At 30.8% G+C, this 14,522-nt stretch overlaps 2 protein-coding genes across 7 annotated transcripts in view; both read left to right on the top strand.

Moving 5' to 3' along the window:
- The first annotated feature begins 897 nt into the window (after window positions 1-897).
- Window positions 898-4,415, top strand: LOC108763276 (Jumonji domain containing 5). 4 transcript variants are annotated; one of them, XM_018510763.1, is made up of 10 exons: window positions 898-1,036; window positions 1,123-1,152; window positions 1,236-1,250; window positions 1,952-2,083; window positions 2,432-2,573; window positions 2,677-2,860; window positions 3,021-3,176; window positions 3,364-3,581; window positions 3,686-3,850; window positions 3,969-4,413. In XM_018510763.1, exons 4-10 carry the CDS (start codon window positions 1,953-1,955, stop codon window positions 4,224-4,226), a joined length of 1,254 nt encoding a protein of 417 aa, XP_018366265.1. In that variant the 5' UTR covers window positions 898-1,036; window positions 1,123-1,152; window positions 1,236-1,250; window position 1,952; the 3' UTR covers window positions 4,227-4,413. The 4 variants fall into 4 exon arrangements, with proteins under 4 accessions (XP_018366265.1, XP_018366266.1, XP_018366264.1 ...); XM_018510764.1 differs by lacking the exon at window positions 1,236-1,250; XM_018510762.1 differs by lacking the exons at window positions 898-1,036; window positions 1,123-1,152; window positions 1,236-1,250 and adding an exon at window positions 1,765-1,869 and having other exon boundaries at window positions 3,024-3,176; window positions 3,969-4,415.
- Window positions 4,416-5,688: 1,273 nt separating this feature from the next.
- Window positions 5,689-14,522, top strand: part of LOC108763270 (ankyrin-2) — a 36,977-nt gene continuing 28,143 nt past the window's right edge. The window contains exons 1-4 of one of the 3 annotated variants that reach the window (XM_018510743.1): window positions 5,689-5,900; window positions 13,331-13,432; window positions 13,711-13,843; window positions 13,930-14,093. In XM_018510743.1, coding sequence (XP_018366245.1) covers window positions 5,724-5,900; window positions 13,331-13,432; window positions 13,711-13,843; window positions 13,930-14,093 — 576 coding nt within the window. In that variant the 5' untranslated portion in view covers window positions 5,689-5,723. Of the gene's footprint in view, window positions 5,901-11,646; window positions 11,823-13,330; window positions 13,433-13,710; window positions 13,844-13,929; window positions 14,094-14,522 lie in introns of those variants that run through there. The other 2 variants (XM_018510744.1, XM_018510745.1) reach the window with 2 other exon arrangements.

Raw genomic sequence — 14,522 nt, 5'->3', positions numbered from 1 at the left:
TCGGGTTTGCACCAACCTGGGTTGGATTAATCTTTCCTATTGGTTGATGTCACACGCTCTACCAATAGGAGAGCGCAAAACGCCATTAATCCAACCCAGATTGGTGCAAACCCGGTCGGGCCGAAAACGCTATATGACTGCTACGACTTCTATTGTAGACCCCGCGTAAAGCCTTGTGTCCACGATGCTAGAAATCAGTCCGAGACCTCGGATGAAGAAAGAATTGACCAATCGCAATGGTCATGTGATCAAATTGTTCAAATGTGATTTGTTAATTTTTTCTCTGTCTGAGATCTCGAACCGATTTCTAGTATCGTGGACATTAGGCTTAAGGCAAAATATGTCTTATATAAAATATGTCGAATCATAAAACGGTTGCAAAATTGCTGAGTCTGCCGAACGCAGTCATTAGTCGTAAAATTCTTTGTTCTGATTCGAAGGGTTTGTAGCGTCAAATGAACCGCAGCCACTGTGAGGCGTCGTCTACAATACACGGAGTAAGAAGTAAGAGTAAGAAATTGACCAATCACAGTTGATTATTCTTCTCACATTCGACTATAATTGGTCAATTTCTTACTCTTACCCCGGATCTACAATAGGGTTTTAAACCTTAAGCCATAAGAAATGGGCGAATCACAGTCGCTTATTCTTCTCGGATTCGACTGTAATTGGTCAGTTTCTTACGGCATAATACATAAAACACCTATTGTAGATCCGGACTTACTTCTTACTCCGTGTATTATAGACGACACCTGACAGCATCGCAGCCAATACGGTGGCAAGATTCTAATCCAGCTAGCAATAGGTCTGTTCGCGTTGCCTAAAATTCTCAAATATTTTTGCACTTAAAATGAGATAGATACATATTTTGCCTTAAAAAGAGAGAAAGTGAAGATGTCGAGTGCCAAAAGTACAAGCAATGCGAACAGACCTAATCCAGCAGGAAAACAAGTGTCGTGTGTCGTTGGCTTTATGGAAGTGCGTGCTATAAATTAAAGAAAAAGAAAAAAACTTTTCGTATAAAAAAGAATAAAAAGTAAAAAACTCATTTACAAAAGCAAATCTCTACATAAATCTGCAATTTAACTGATAATTTAATCTATAATTTATGCATTTTTTCAGTTGATGAACTGACACATAATTTGTAGTGAGGTTAGTAAGAATTATTATTAATGTAATTTAATCCTTTATAAATTTATATATATATATTAAGTATTTCATAATACTCTTTTCAGCTAATAAAACAAGATGTACGTGAAATACTTTATCTTTGCTGTGTTTGCCTGTATATTGATACTTGCCAGAGCTTGTTATTTGATATTTATGAAAAGCACTAAACCTAAAGAAAAGTCTTGTTCAATTAAAACAATGATAATATTAGGATCTGGTGGACACACAGCCGAAATGTTGCGAATTGTAAAATATTTTAACATTAAGAATTATTCGCCTAGAGTGTATATTCATGCTCAGACAGATAAACTTAGTGCAGAAAAAGTTAGAGATCTAGAAAATGGCAATAAAGATTACAAAATTGTGGAAATTTATAGAAGTCGTGAAGTTCGGCAATCATATTTCACATCAATTTGGACCACTATATTTGCCACACTAAACTGTCTTCCAGTTTTATGGAGAGAAAATCCGGAGCTTATTTTATGCAATGGTCCTGGCACCTGTATACCTTTATGTGTCATAGCATTTTTGTTTAAAATTCTGTTTATTACAGAAAATGTTATTATATTCATAGAGAGTTTTTGTAGAGTTAAAACTTTCTCATTAACGGGAAAGATTTTGTATTATTTAGCTGATCATGTTATCGTGCGATGGACATATTTAAGTAAACCTGTATATGGCAGAAGTATTTTTTTATAAGTAAAGACTTAATTATATCTCTTATAATAATAATTATACGTGTAAAATAATAATTATATACATATATGTATATAATTTACAGAATGGCTCACAGTGATTCTATGATAACAGTTCCTTGGGCATTATTAACAAAAGAATTGGAAAATATACCTATTGAAATAAAATTGCACTTGACATCTGTAATTAATGTGCTAAGGACATCCGACAAACAATTGTAAATATTGAAAATTTATAAGCAATATTATTTCATATATATTTATAAAATTGTTATACTTACTAAAAGCTTCGTGCATATATTTTGTCAAATTAATTGGTTTGAGATATTAATGTAATCTTACATTGTCTATAATCAAATTAATAGACAATACAAAAAAAGTGCATTTAAAAACTTAAAATGTACAATATTAATACTACTATTAAAGTAAAAATATCATAGCTCTAAATGTCATAGATTGTTTATAATGTTTACATCTATTTATGATTGACTTGTTATTCCAAACAACATGATATTCATAATATAAATATTCAACATATAATTAATTTAAGTTGTTTTTCCTATAAGAACTTCAGAAAAATGGATAAACACATCAATAACAAGATTGGAAGCTTGTTTAGACCGTACATGGGAGATATTGAATTCAGGTTACTGGAAAGATGTTCCAATAGAATACAGATATTGTTATTCTTTATGTGTTATTGTAAAGGTATAAAATATTGCATAATATATAATTCAACATTTGTACTACTTTTCACAAGCTTTTATTGACATATAAATTTTATTTAAAATTGCATTTGATACATCTATAGGCTGTATTATTAGAACTTCAGTGGAAAGTAAATGCTAGAAATTATACTGATAAAGAGAAGAAAACGATTGTATTAAAAAATATTATTAGTCAAATTGATAGAGGCATTCTATTAGGCGCACCTCTTCTTAGTATGCCGAATTTATTGACAACTATTGCAACAAAGCTAAACAATTACTGCGCTGGTAAGAATATTTATAAATATATTTTAATTATTATATATATAACTCATAATAATGAATTATAGTAATAAATTTATAGTATTATATTAAATATATAAATTTATAGTTTTAAAATTATTTAAGAATTACATTAAAATTGATTTTATTTTTCAAATTTTATTAGAAGAATCTGATATTATAAATATGGAAGATATTTCAATTGATCATAAAGGGACTAACTATTTAATCTCTAACTATCCGGATAGATATTTTGAACAACCTTCGATGCAAACATTTTACAATAAAATTTTTATGCCAAAGTTACCAACTGTATTAACAGGTACATGTGAAGCAAATGTCTCTAAATTATATATTAACAAAATACTTGGTTTTATATTAATGTGATCTGTATCAATCATGACAAAATTCTGGATTTTATTTACTCTGAATAACGTAAATATTTAGTAGTCTTACTGTGTGCTTTAAACATTATAGAGAAAAATAAATTATTTTATACATTTCACTAGATTGTATGAATCACTGGAAAGCACTAACGTTATGGAAAAATCCTAATTATTTGAATAAGATCGCAGGATCTCGGACAGTACCGATTGAAGTTGGATCTCGTTATACTGAGGAAGATTGGACACAGCATCTTGTCAATTTTTCTGAATTTTTACAAAAACATATTATTGCAACTAATAGCGAAGTTGGTTATTTAGCACAACATCAATTGTTTGAACAGGTATTAATTCGCTGCACGCGCGACGCAATCTTATATTTAATGTTATATTAAAATAATTAAAATGTTTTGTATAAAAGTGTAATTTTTAAACCAATCTCAATTAGATACCAGAGTTGAAAGAGGATTTCGAAGTGCCGGAATATTGCTGTTTTTCGGATAATGAGGAAAATAATGCAGAATCATCAGAAGTTGATATTAATGCCTGGTTTGGACCTGCTAATACAGTGTCACCTTTGCACTTTGATCCGAAAAATAATTTACTTTCTCAGGTGTATAGAAAGAAATTTACAATGAAATTATTTGAGTAAAATATAAAAAATTTTTGAAATTAACTGTATACTATATTTTTTTGAATATTGTAGTATGTCATTGTTTTTATTTTTTTAGGTATTCGGCTACAAAAGAGTTATTTTATATTCTCCAACTGAGACAAATAATTTGTATCCTTATGATACTAAATTACTTAACAATACTGCACAAGTAGATCCTGTGAGGCCAGATTATGACAAATGGCCAAATTTTCGTAAAGCTAGTGGCATGACATTTTACTTAAAACCCGGAGAAATGTTGTATATTCCACCAAAATGGTGGCATCACGTAACTGCCCTTACTCCGAGTTTTTCAATCAGTTTCTGGTGGAATTAATGTTTATTTCGTATAATATTATTTGGAGTAATAATTTACAAATGGATTAAATTAAACTTTTTGTTATTGAAATTATTCACTTTTTATTACAACACGTATTATGTAATCGACTCAATACCTTTTACAAATTATTTCTTTATATTCTTGAATAGTGTAGAAAGTTGCTGATTGTGTGTATTGTGTTTTTCAAATAAATTTGAAGAATAGAGGAAAGGCCCCTATTGTGAGATACCGAGTTCATTTTGGATAAATGCTAGAAGTCTGGGTAGAATTTAAAACAATAATAGGTCATTTGAAAGGGAATGTAATAAGCTGTAAGATAATGTTATATAAAATTTAATTCAAATTTCATTTTTTTTTTAATTAAAGAAATGTAAAAAGTGAGCGAATTGCCAAGTCAAAAATTATACTCCTAATATGAGATGACCCGAGAAATCGAATAATAAAACGCAAAGTATATCAGTATTGAAATTAAAAAACTTCATTTAATGTCTCTAAAATATAAACACAGCCAAAGTACGCAAAAAATGAGCATGCGATAGATATACCCAGAACTCGTCTTCAGGTAGTTCAAAAACGCTATTAGTAGCATTCGCAGCTCATTTTCATTTTTTTTTAGATTCAATTGGATGAAAAAATTTTTTTAGAGTTAATTGGATTAAAAACTTCTATTCAAAATTTTTTTATTGAGTAGTATTCACTTAAAGAATTAAATTTTTTTTTTATTGAAAGGCATAGAAATGTAACATTCTTATATATGAATAAAAAATGCATTGGGATTGAAAAGGATTCATTTCAATATTCGCAAATGCGTACTTCTAAAAATCTAAATTCATTTCAATCTATTCTCGTTTACTGGATTGTTAACATCATGACTATACACAATATTTAAAGGTTTTAGCTGTCGGTCGAACACCTTGGATAATGCTTAATTTCGTAGTCAAATATTTGTCGCAAAATAACTATTCAAAAATTAAAAATTTCTACGAAAACTACTGGCACATTTAAATGAACATAGTAAACATTTTAAACATTTCTTGCAATAATAAAATTTGTTTCAAACTTGTAACTTCTTTTATTAATTTATATCCCCGAAGCAGTTGAATTTTCGAAGAAATACGTTAATACAAAAATATTCAACTGATTAGGTACTATCGATAAAATGACTAAAAACCTCTTCCGATTAAAAAAAAAAATGTTTTATTGATAGTAAAAAAAAACCAAAGACATTTAAAATTACAAGGTCATCAGAATGCCCTCCTACAATTTTAATAATAAGTATCCCTTTATTTCTAACCATTTTCGAAAAAAACGTGGTGTACTTTTTATCAGACTTATCCTGTATACACGCACGCACGCACGCATTATAAAGTAGGAAAAATACATCTATATGTGTCTTTCGATATGCTAAAATTAAACATCACATTTGTAAATTTACGTGATTGTTAATTTACTAGCTTTGGATATTAATGCAAAACGCGATTACTTAACAAAGGCATGACATATAGGAGTTTAACAAAAATAACATATAGAACTCTATTAATATCCGGCAGTCTACGTCTTCAGCATGGTGCTTACAGAGCGTGCGTATACGTAGTTTGTCAAAGAGAATATACAGTTTATTATTTAGTAATGACGAGAGAAGACGCATTCCCACCGATCATTAGGCTCCAGGTAAAGACGTGTATTAATTAATATTTGTCGTTCTTGTAATATCTTCCATTTTTAATTTTTTTTTTTCAAAATCTGTTGTGTATATGAAAAATTTTTAAATCAAGCATTTTACATAACAATTCCCTATAGTTTTAAGATCTTTAAACATATGTTACTAACATTAATAAACATATATGTTTGATTATAATTATCAATAATTATTTTTTAAATGATTTTTTTTTTAAATATATCCATACAACTACATTGATAACAGGTAAGATTAACTTTTATTTTTATGAAAAATACATGGATCAACAGCATCAAATTAATAAATAAATATCAGATGATTGAATCAGCTGACATTTCGCTATCAAGCTTCACTCGTGGCGATTATTGGATACTGCCCAGAAAGCGATAGCTCGACACTATTTTTAGAAATAATTTGTCAAAGTATTCCGAAACGTTACATATATACTTGAAAAAGTTATCTATCCTATGTCAACATTTTTGCAACTATAAGTTTATTAAATTTAATAAAATAATTATTTATTATTCTTTTATTTCAATGCGCTCTCTCTCTCTCTCTCTCTCTCTCTCTCTCCGTTTTTCGAGAGAAAAAGTTGTTTATGTTCCACGCTTCACTTTCTGCAAATCATATATAAACATGACAGTTTTCAAAATAAAGGCTATGGCCCGTATTCAGAACGCGCTTACAATGATGTTAGCGCGCTAACATACTATACTTTACGTCACGTATATTATAGAATTTCAGAGATAAATATGCGCTTTTATCGATAAAAGCGCGTTCTGAATACGGGCCTATATGTATGTATGTGCATACGTACAAGTGTGTTTTATCGTAGTTTCGCATTTCGATTTTTTTTTGTAAGTAATAATTATTTTTAAAATTATAAATAATGATGTTCAGTTAATTAACTGCCAACTCAGCAAAATTATGCTCCATAACAAATTTGTTATTATCTATATATATAAAATATTAATATTTTACATATATAGATAATATTAATATTAATATATATAAAATATTATATATTTATGTTAATAAAATTTATAATACCTATCTTCTCATACCCGCAATAAATATACACGTGACACGAAAATAATTTGAATCTTATAATTGACAGCAATTTGATTCAGAATTATTGTTAATATTAGGTGTTAAACTTAATTCCTGCCGCTCGCTACTAGAGGGTGCTGGCTCCAACGCTGGCGAGTTTCGACGATGAAGTCATGTCTTTTGTAGTTTAGACATCGCTGAAAGTGATTCAATTCTCACAGGTTAGATTTCTCGACGCCAAAGAGATTTTCCAATCGATTGAAAATGAATCGCGACAAGCTGTTTTTCCGACATGTGCTTCTTCACTACTTCGGCCTCAAGAAAACCGCAGCTGAAGCGCATCGCTTATTATCCGAAGTGTATGGTGATGAAACTCCATCGGAAAGAACATGTAGAGTTTGGTTTGAACGCTTCCGAAACGGTGATTTTGATATGAGAGACAAAGAACGTCCAGGACAGTCCGAAAAAATTTGAAGATGTCGAGCTGCAAGAATTGCTTGATGAGAATCCAGCTCAAACGCTTTTAGAGTTGTCGAAACAGTTAAATGTTACTCCAATGGCCGTCTCAAAACGCTTGCATGCCATGGGAAAGATCTATAAGGAAGGGAGATGGCTACCACATGAGTTGTCAGAAAGTGCCATTTCAAAAAACGGCAGGAATTAAGTTTAACTCCTACGTGTACAGGATGTCTAGTAAGTTTTGACAAAGCACTCGTGTGTAGATAAAGCGGACTAAATTAAGTCGAAAAGTCCTTTACCATTTTATTTTGCAACAGTTAACAAGATATTAATTACTAAAAATTGCTAAATATTGGTCTTGAATAATTTTTTACTCAAATACTATCAACTTCACAGAAAAATTGCAAGAGACAAAAATTATTTATTTTCTTCTCATAGAACTCTAAGAATTTTTTCAGAATTTTTTATCAATTTGTTAGTACTGCATTTTCTTATTTTTACCAATATGAGAAAATACGGTATTAAAAAATTCTGAAAAAATTCTCAGAACTTTATAAGGAGAAAATAAACAATTTTTATCCCTCGCTGTTTTTCTGTAAAGTTGATAGTATTTAAGTAAAAAATTATTGAAAACCAATATTCTGCGATTTTTAGTAATTAATATTTTGTTAACTATTGCGAAAATTGCAAAATGGTAGAGGACTTTTCGACTCACAGCAGTTTAGTCCGTTCTATCTATACACAAGCGCTTTGTCAAAACTTACCGGACACCTTGTATATAAAATGTATAAAAAATAAATTTCTGGACGCGATAATAAGAGCTGAACCTCTATATGTATCCTTGAAATCTCACAGCCGATTGGTACGCAAGAGAATTAAGGGTACGAGATATGTAGCAGCATGCTGGAGTCGGGGGGTCGCAGCCTTGAATAAAGTCACGCGAGTGCAAGGTTGTATCGTGTGATATACTATGTGACGGGGTGACGTGCATACACCTACATAATGTTCTTTCTACTTGTGGCCACACAAACTCGGCTGTAAAGATTTTATTGATCGCAGTGTATAACGACATGCTGCTTATTTCTTTTGAGATTTAGGACGTTGACGTTACCGTTTACCGAAATAACGCTGAAATTGTTTTTTTTTTAATATCATCGTGCTTTTGCAAGCACACTGTGAAAAATTATTATAACTTTGCGTTAATGTAATTGCGAGATTATAATTATTATTTTAGATTATTTAGCCAATTAATATTAATTGGCTATATCTATATTATTGAAATCAATATAGAGGATGTCCCCAGAATAACCACCAAATATTTTGTGCGCAGGTAGAGCGGACTAAACAGAGTTGAAAAGTCCTTTACCATTTTGCAATTTTCGTAATAGTTAATAAGATATTAATTATTAAAATTCGCTGAATATTGGTTTTTAATAATTTTTTACTCAAGTATTATCAACTTTACAGAAAAAACAGTAAGTGACAAAAATTATTTATTTTCTTCTCATAAAGTTCTGAAAATTTTTTCAGAATTTTTTGATTCCGTATTTTACCATAAAAATAGTTGCCAATAAGAAATTAATGCAGTATTAAAAAGTTGATAAAAAATTCTGAAAAAATTCTTAGAGCTCTATGAAAAGAAAATTAACAATTTTTGCCTTTTTCTGTAAAGTTGATAGTAAAGTTGGATAAAAAATTATTAAATATAAAAATATTCGGCGATTTTTAATTATTAATATCTTGTTTACTATTGCGAAAATTGCAAAATGGTAGAGGATTTTTCCGTCTAGTCTATCTACACACGAGCACTTTGTCAAAACCGAACACTCTGTTTATGTGTATAGAAAGTACGATCTACCTACGCACGAAATATTTGGCGGTCTCATTCTGACCCTGTATTAATTGTAATTTTGCTCTTTTTTGTAAATGTGAAGAGAAAAGAAAATAAAGAGAAAATATCAAGAGTAATTAAAAAATTTATTAATTTTTACAATCAAAATATAAAGTTGTTTCTGAATTTATTATATAAATATATAGAATCGCTACACTACATAGAATTGCTATTTTTGAAATATTAATAGCAAGAAATTTATATATATATATATAGTAAATTATTAATACATTTTAATTTAATAAATAAAGAAATGTTTTAGTATAAAATTGTTCAATATTGACTAAAGAAACATACTAAAATTTGAAAAGAGAACTAAAGACTTAAAATGTGAAAAAAATATTTGAACCTTTCGCCATAAAAAATAATAAATAACTGATAGAATCAGTTATTTTTATTTATTATTGCTTTTATTTGATATTACTGCTAATATGTTTCTTGTGTGAGAGTCACTGAGCGCTTTTCCAAAGTAAATGCGAATTCATTATCGACCTTTTTGATCCTGTGGGTAAATCGGGTTGATAAATCAGGGGTAATACTAGTTCATACCATCCTGCAGCCATGTCTGACGTTATATTCTACCGAGCAAAAACTTCGTTTAAAATTTATCTTTTTTCTGAGGAAACGATTACAAATGTTAAGCCAATAATATAGTGGCTTGCGCTAAAAAAATATCAATATTATTACATTCGATTTGGTAACACAACTCCATGCAGCAATTGCTTCTTCTACTGGCATAGAAAGGCTGTTTTCAGCTTTTGGGTTAGTGCACCATAAAACTAAGAAACAGGTTGGGCACAGAAAAAGCTTCAAAATTAGTATCAATTTTGAAGGCATTGAACAAAAACACTAATCTAATTAAACATGAATATTGAGAATTGAGACTGAGACTGTATAATCTGATCTTTGTTAGTTTTTATGTTATACAGTTATAAGTAGAAAAAAACTTATACTACTGAATGTAGTTTATATTCCGTTAAAAGATTAATGAATTTTATTTTATTATTTATATGTTTATAGTCTATATATAGTAGTACTATAATAGTAGTAATACATATAAATAAATAAAAAAATGTTTTGCAACATACATATTATTTTGTGTTTCTCTTTTACAATTTCTTTTCCAAATCACATATTTTAATTGCAGTGTTTTTAAATAGTTTTAATTAATAATAGTTTAAAATTATTTAAAACAAAAATGTTTTAAACAATACCCAGTATTTTGTTTAAAACATGACAACCCGCCTGCCTTAAACACATTCAGCTAAATGTTTTTACATTCACCAACTGAAAACAGGACAGATCCGAGCATGGATATAGTGTTTCCACGTGGCGGCTCAAATACGAAATACATTACTTGCAATCTCCGCAACCCCTTATATCTTGCGCACGCGAGGGTGCGCGCTATCATTGCCGGTATGGTTTCTTTCGTAAAAACTGTTTTCCATCTTCCCCGTCGGTAATCCAAGCTCGATGGTGATTCTATAACGGACACATATTGCACCCTTATACGCCTCTATCGTACACGAATATATCAGATCGGGGGAAAAGGTCGGGTGCAGCGATAGAATAAAATGAGAAATATGAAAAGGGATGAGAGGAGACTTATTGTGTTTCAAAATAAAATGATTAAAGAATAAAAAATGAAATGCATTGATCAATTCTATTATTCCGATTTCTATCGAAGGAAGATTGAACGATTTATTTCACAAAGCAGACAAATCGAGCGAGTTCTTTTTGTGCTCCACTCTATGAATATATTTTTCTGTCAGTTCAATATAACTTAAATAAATTTTTATTTTTTTTACAAAAAACTTTATTTAATATATTTTATATTATAAAATTTAAAATATATGTTGTTAGAAAATATATCTTTAGAAAAAATATATATTTAAAAAATATAGAAACTGAAAGATACTATCTTTTAAAATATATTCATATAAAGTAGCACCATGTACACGTTATTATAGTTAAGCAATTCAAAGTGCTGATTTGTCAGGGTTCCAAAAGTAGTAACAAAAGGAACAAAAGGAAAGGTAGGGAAAAGTAAAAAGTAAAATAGATTTTTGTTGTTAAAACAGCGGTACAATGCAGTGTAGCAGAGTAAGAGAGAAAGCGGGAACGATGCGGGAGTCACAGAAGGGTGCAAGAGGGATCGGTGACAGAAAGACGGACGACGCATGTGCCTCTCAGGGAGGGTGCGAGTGAACCGGCAAGCACCCCCTCGGTGCAAACCACCCCCGTGGAGTTCCCTCTATATGCGAGATCGTTGTCGCTCGATTCTGCGCCGTTGTGTGTTTCGCGCAGGGCGGCTCCTACCGCCTGACGCTCTCTTCCTGGCGTTATCGTGCGCACCCCCGAGGGATGTGTGCACAAATGGTGGTGTAACGTGCGCGGTCGGTGTCAAAGGAGAGACAAGCGTCTCTTGCGTGCGTGCGTACGGTCGACGTCGGGCTCCGAACAGTCGAGAGGCACTCAGCCATTAGTCGCAATGGTCACCGACAATACCAGTCAGGTACGGTGTCTAACAGAAGCGGTATAGCGGTTCGGAGCCGGCACTCGCATTCTCTCTCTTTCTCTCTTTCTCCTTCTCCTTCATGCACGCACCCTCTTTCTTGTCCATTCCGAATTGACCGATCGAAGGAGACGATGAGCGGTGGAATTTTCGAGAGCATTCTTCTAATTCTCAGCTCTAAAATCAACCCCAAGATCCACCAATTCTTCGGGGAATTCGCGATACCATGATTCACAAACATCAGAAAATAATATCTATCTTTATCTTTGTAGTTATATCAGAAACGCAATAGCCGGTCGGAGATTGTTAATACATTTAATATTTTGGACAGAGATCTAAAATTATTATTCCTGTGTAGGATATATACAAGACCGTGTTTAAAAGAGGAGAAATATGTCTTATAAAATAGCTGTATTACGTTTTCATTATCAGAAACATTATTTTTGCATGCAGGAAATTATAACAACCGAACTCGTTAAATTATATCAAAAATTATATTAATTTCCAATTATAATTTTATTATAACAATAGGATATCACGTGGACAACAGTTTTCCCGAAAGTCAGTAGAAAGAATGTAAAAGGAGGGTGGGCGATGCGCGAAATAAACCGGACGAGACGTTCAGGCGCGATAGCCGGCGAATATAAGAGCGTATCGATATCAAAGAAGTTTGCAGCCGCAGCGATTGTGACCAAAAAGCTGCAAAAGCACGCGATTTGTAGGTATTATATTAAGACGTGGTGTAGAAGCCGGTAAGAGTTACTCAAAGGTCAGGGTGACGGAGTATAGCACGCGCGCGCGCGAATACGTTGACGCGGTGCAGACCACCTGGCCGACATGGTTCCTTATCGCGATGATTCACAGCAGGAATTGCAGACAGAGGGGCGAGATACATAAAACTCTCGTTCCTGGAAACAAACAAGAAAATCACGAGTTGATTAATTTTAAACTGTAAATTATTGACGCTTTGTATTAGTTTTCCAATTTTCTGTAAGTTAATTATCTTGATTTAAATTTGCTTTTATTTTCTACATTCTATAAAATCTATAACATTGATTAACCTTGCAATTACGGGTTTTTCTTTAAATTTTTTAAAATTCTTATATTCTTTAAATGTAAATATCGAAAAGTTTTAAAACTATTTACAGGAAAAGAATGAGTTTTTGTAAATATATTTGACACACACACATACTCTAGGCTTGTTTCTACATTGCCTATTTAGAGTGTACTAATAAATATGCTATAACATTGATTAAATAAACGTTAATAAAAAGGATAACAACGATGTGCATAAAGTGTTAAACATGTGAGGGTAAAAGAAAAAGGACAGGGTTACATCACCGTCGCAAACTGGGTTACTCGTGTACATATCTATATAAATAACCATATTACGTATCTTTGTCTTTTATTATATTTTATCGCCTCCATCTTTCATGTCATTTTTTCTACATATACTTCTAAATGTTTCGTCTCTACAACTGTTTATAGAATAAAATATTTGTATTTAGGCTGATGACACGACAGCATTTCTTCGCGCTGCTCGATCCGGCAACCTCGAGAAAGTGGTCGAATTTCTCGACACCGATTTAGATATTAATACAGCCAACTTGGTAAGTGTTAAATTTAAAATGTCAAATTATTTACTAAAGTTATTTTGTGTAATTTAATTTCAGTATTATTTCAAATAATTAAATTTGATAATGATTATTAAATTTTTATATACGTAACGAAATTTTTATGTACGTAAAATAAAAGCTTATTATTTAATTTAAATTTATACTTATTTTAATTTTGTCATATATTTAACTCTTAGTTAAATAAAATAATTAAATTTGATCTAAATATTTGTTATTATAATAATAATAAATTAATTTGTGTTTTATTACAGAACGGTTTAAATGCCTTGCATTTAGCCTCGAAGGATGGTCACGTCGAAATAGTAACTGAGTTATTAAAAAGGGGCGCAAAAGTTGATGCGGCAACAAAAAAAGGAAATACCGCATTACACATAGCTTCGTTAGGTAAAATACAATAATTTCCATTATATGAACGCATATATTATCATAATTAGTAGTTTTACATACAATTTTGCTCTTTCTATTTCCAGCTGGCCAATCCGAAATAGTCAATATACTTATTCAATATGGTGCCGCGGTTAATATCCAGTCGCAAAATGGATTCACTCCTTTATATATGGCTGCGCAGGAGAATCACGATCAGGTCGTCAAGCTCTTGCTCAGTAATGGAGCGAATCAAAGTCTCGCGACTGAGGTAAGCTTGATCTAAATTCTCGAAATAGATTACTTAATTATAGATTCCTGGTATTATAACTTTAGTAAGTTTAATTTTTAAATCATTTTCATTTGTTTAATAATAGCGAAGAGAATTTGGGCTATCCCAAATTTTTAATAAGTTATTGATAAATTATTGATAAAGATTTAATAAAAGAAAAGACTGTGAGCTAAAGTTGAATGTTAACTGGTAATATTTAATAAATCATCTAATTCAAATACAGAAATACGAACAAACATTTTAACCTACCACTAAATCATCTTCAATGTTAATAAACAATAAATATAATTAAATTTTTAGCATATATCGCAATAAGAACAATTATTAAAATCTTGAATATTAATATATATACGGTAAGGGTTACTTAAATTCGTCAAAATTAAATCGAAGTGGTCTATATACAGCTTT

This window comes from Trachymyrmex cornetzi, unplaced genomic scaffold (assembly GCF_001594075.2).
Source record: "Trachymyrmex cornetzi isolate Tcor2-1 unplaced genomic scaffold, Tcor1.1 scaffold35, whole genome shotgun sequence".
Classification (NCBI taxonomy): domain Eukaryota; kingdom Metazoa; phylum Arthropoda; class Insecta; order Hymenoptera; family Formicidae; genus Trachymyrmex; species Trachymyrmex cornetzi.
The sequence above is the reverse complement of the archived record's forward strand: the minus strand, read 5'-3'. Positions and strand labels throughout refer to the sequence as shown.

Coding starts and splice junctions, on each gene's coding strand:
- LOC108763276 (XM_018510761.1), top strand. CDS start 1,847: ATGGCAGAAGTATTTTTTTATAA. Junction 2,084..2,431: donor AGGACATCCGACAAACAATT/GTAAATATTGAA, acceptor TTTTCCTATAAG/AACTTCAGAAAAATGGATAA. Junction 3,177..3,363: donor GTTACCAACTGTATTAACAG/GTACATGTGAAG, acceptor ACATTTCACTAG/ATTGTATGAATCACTGGAAA.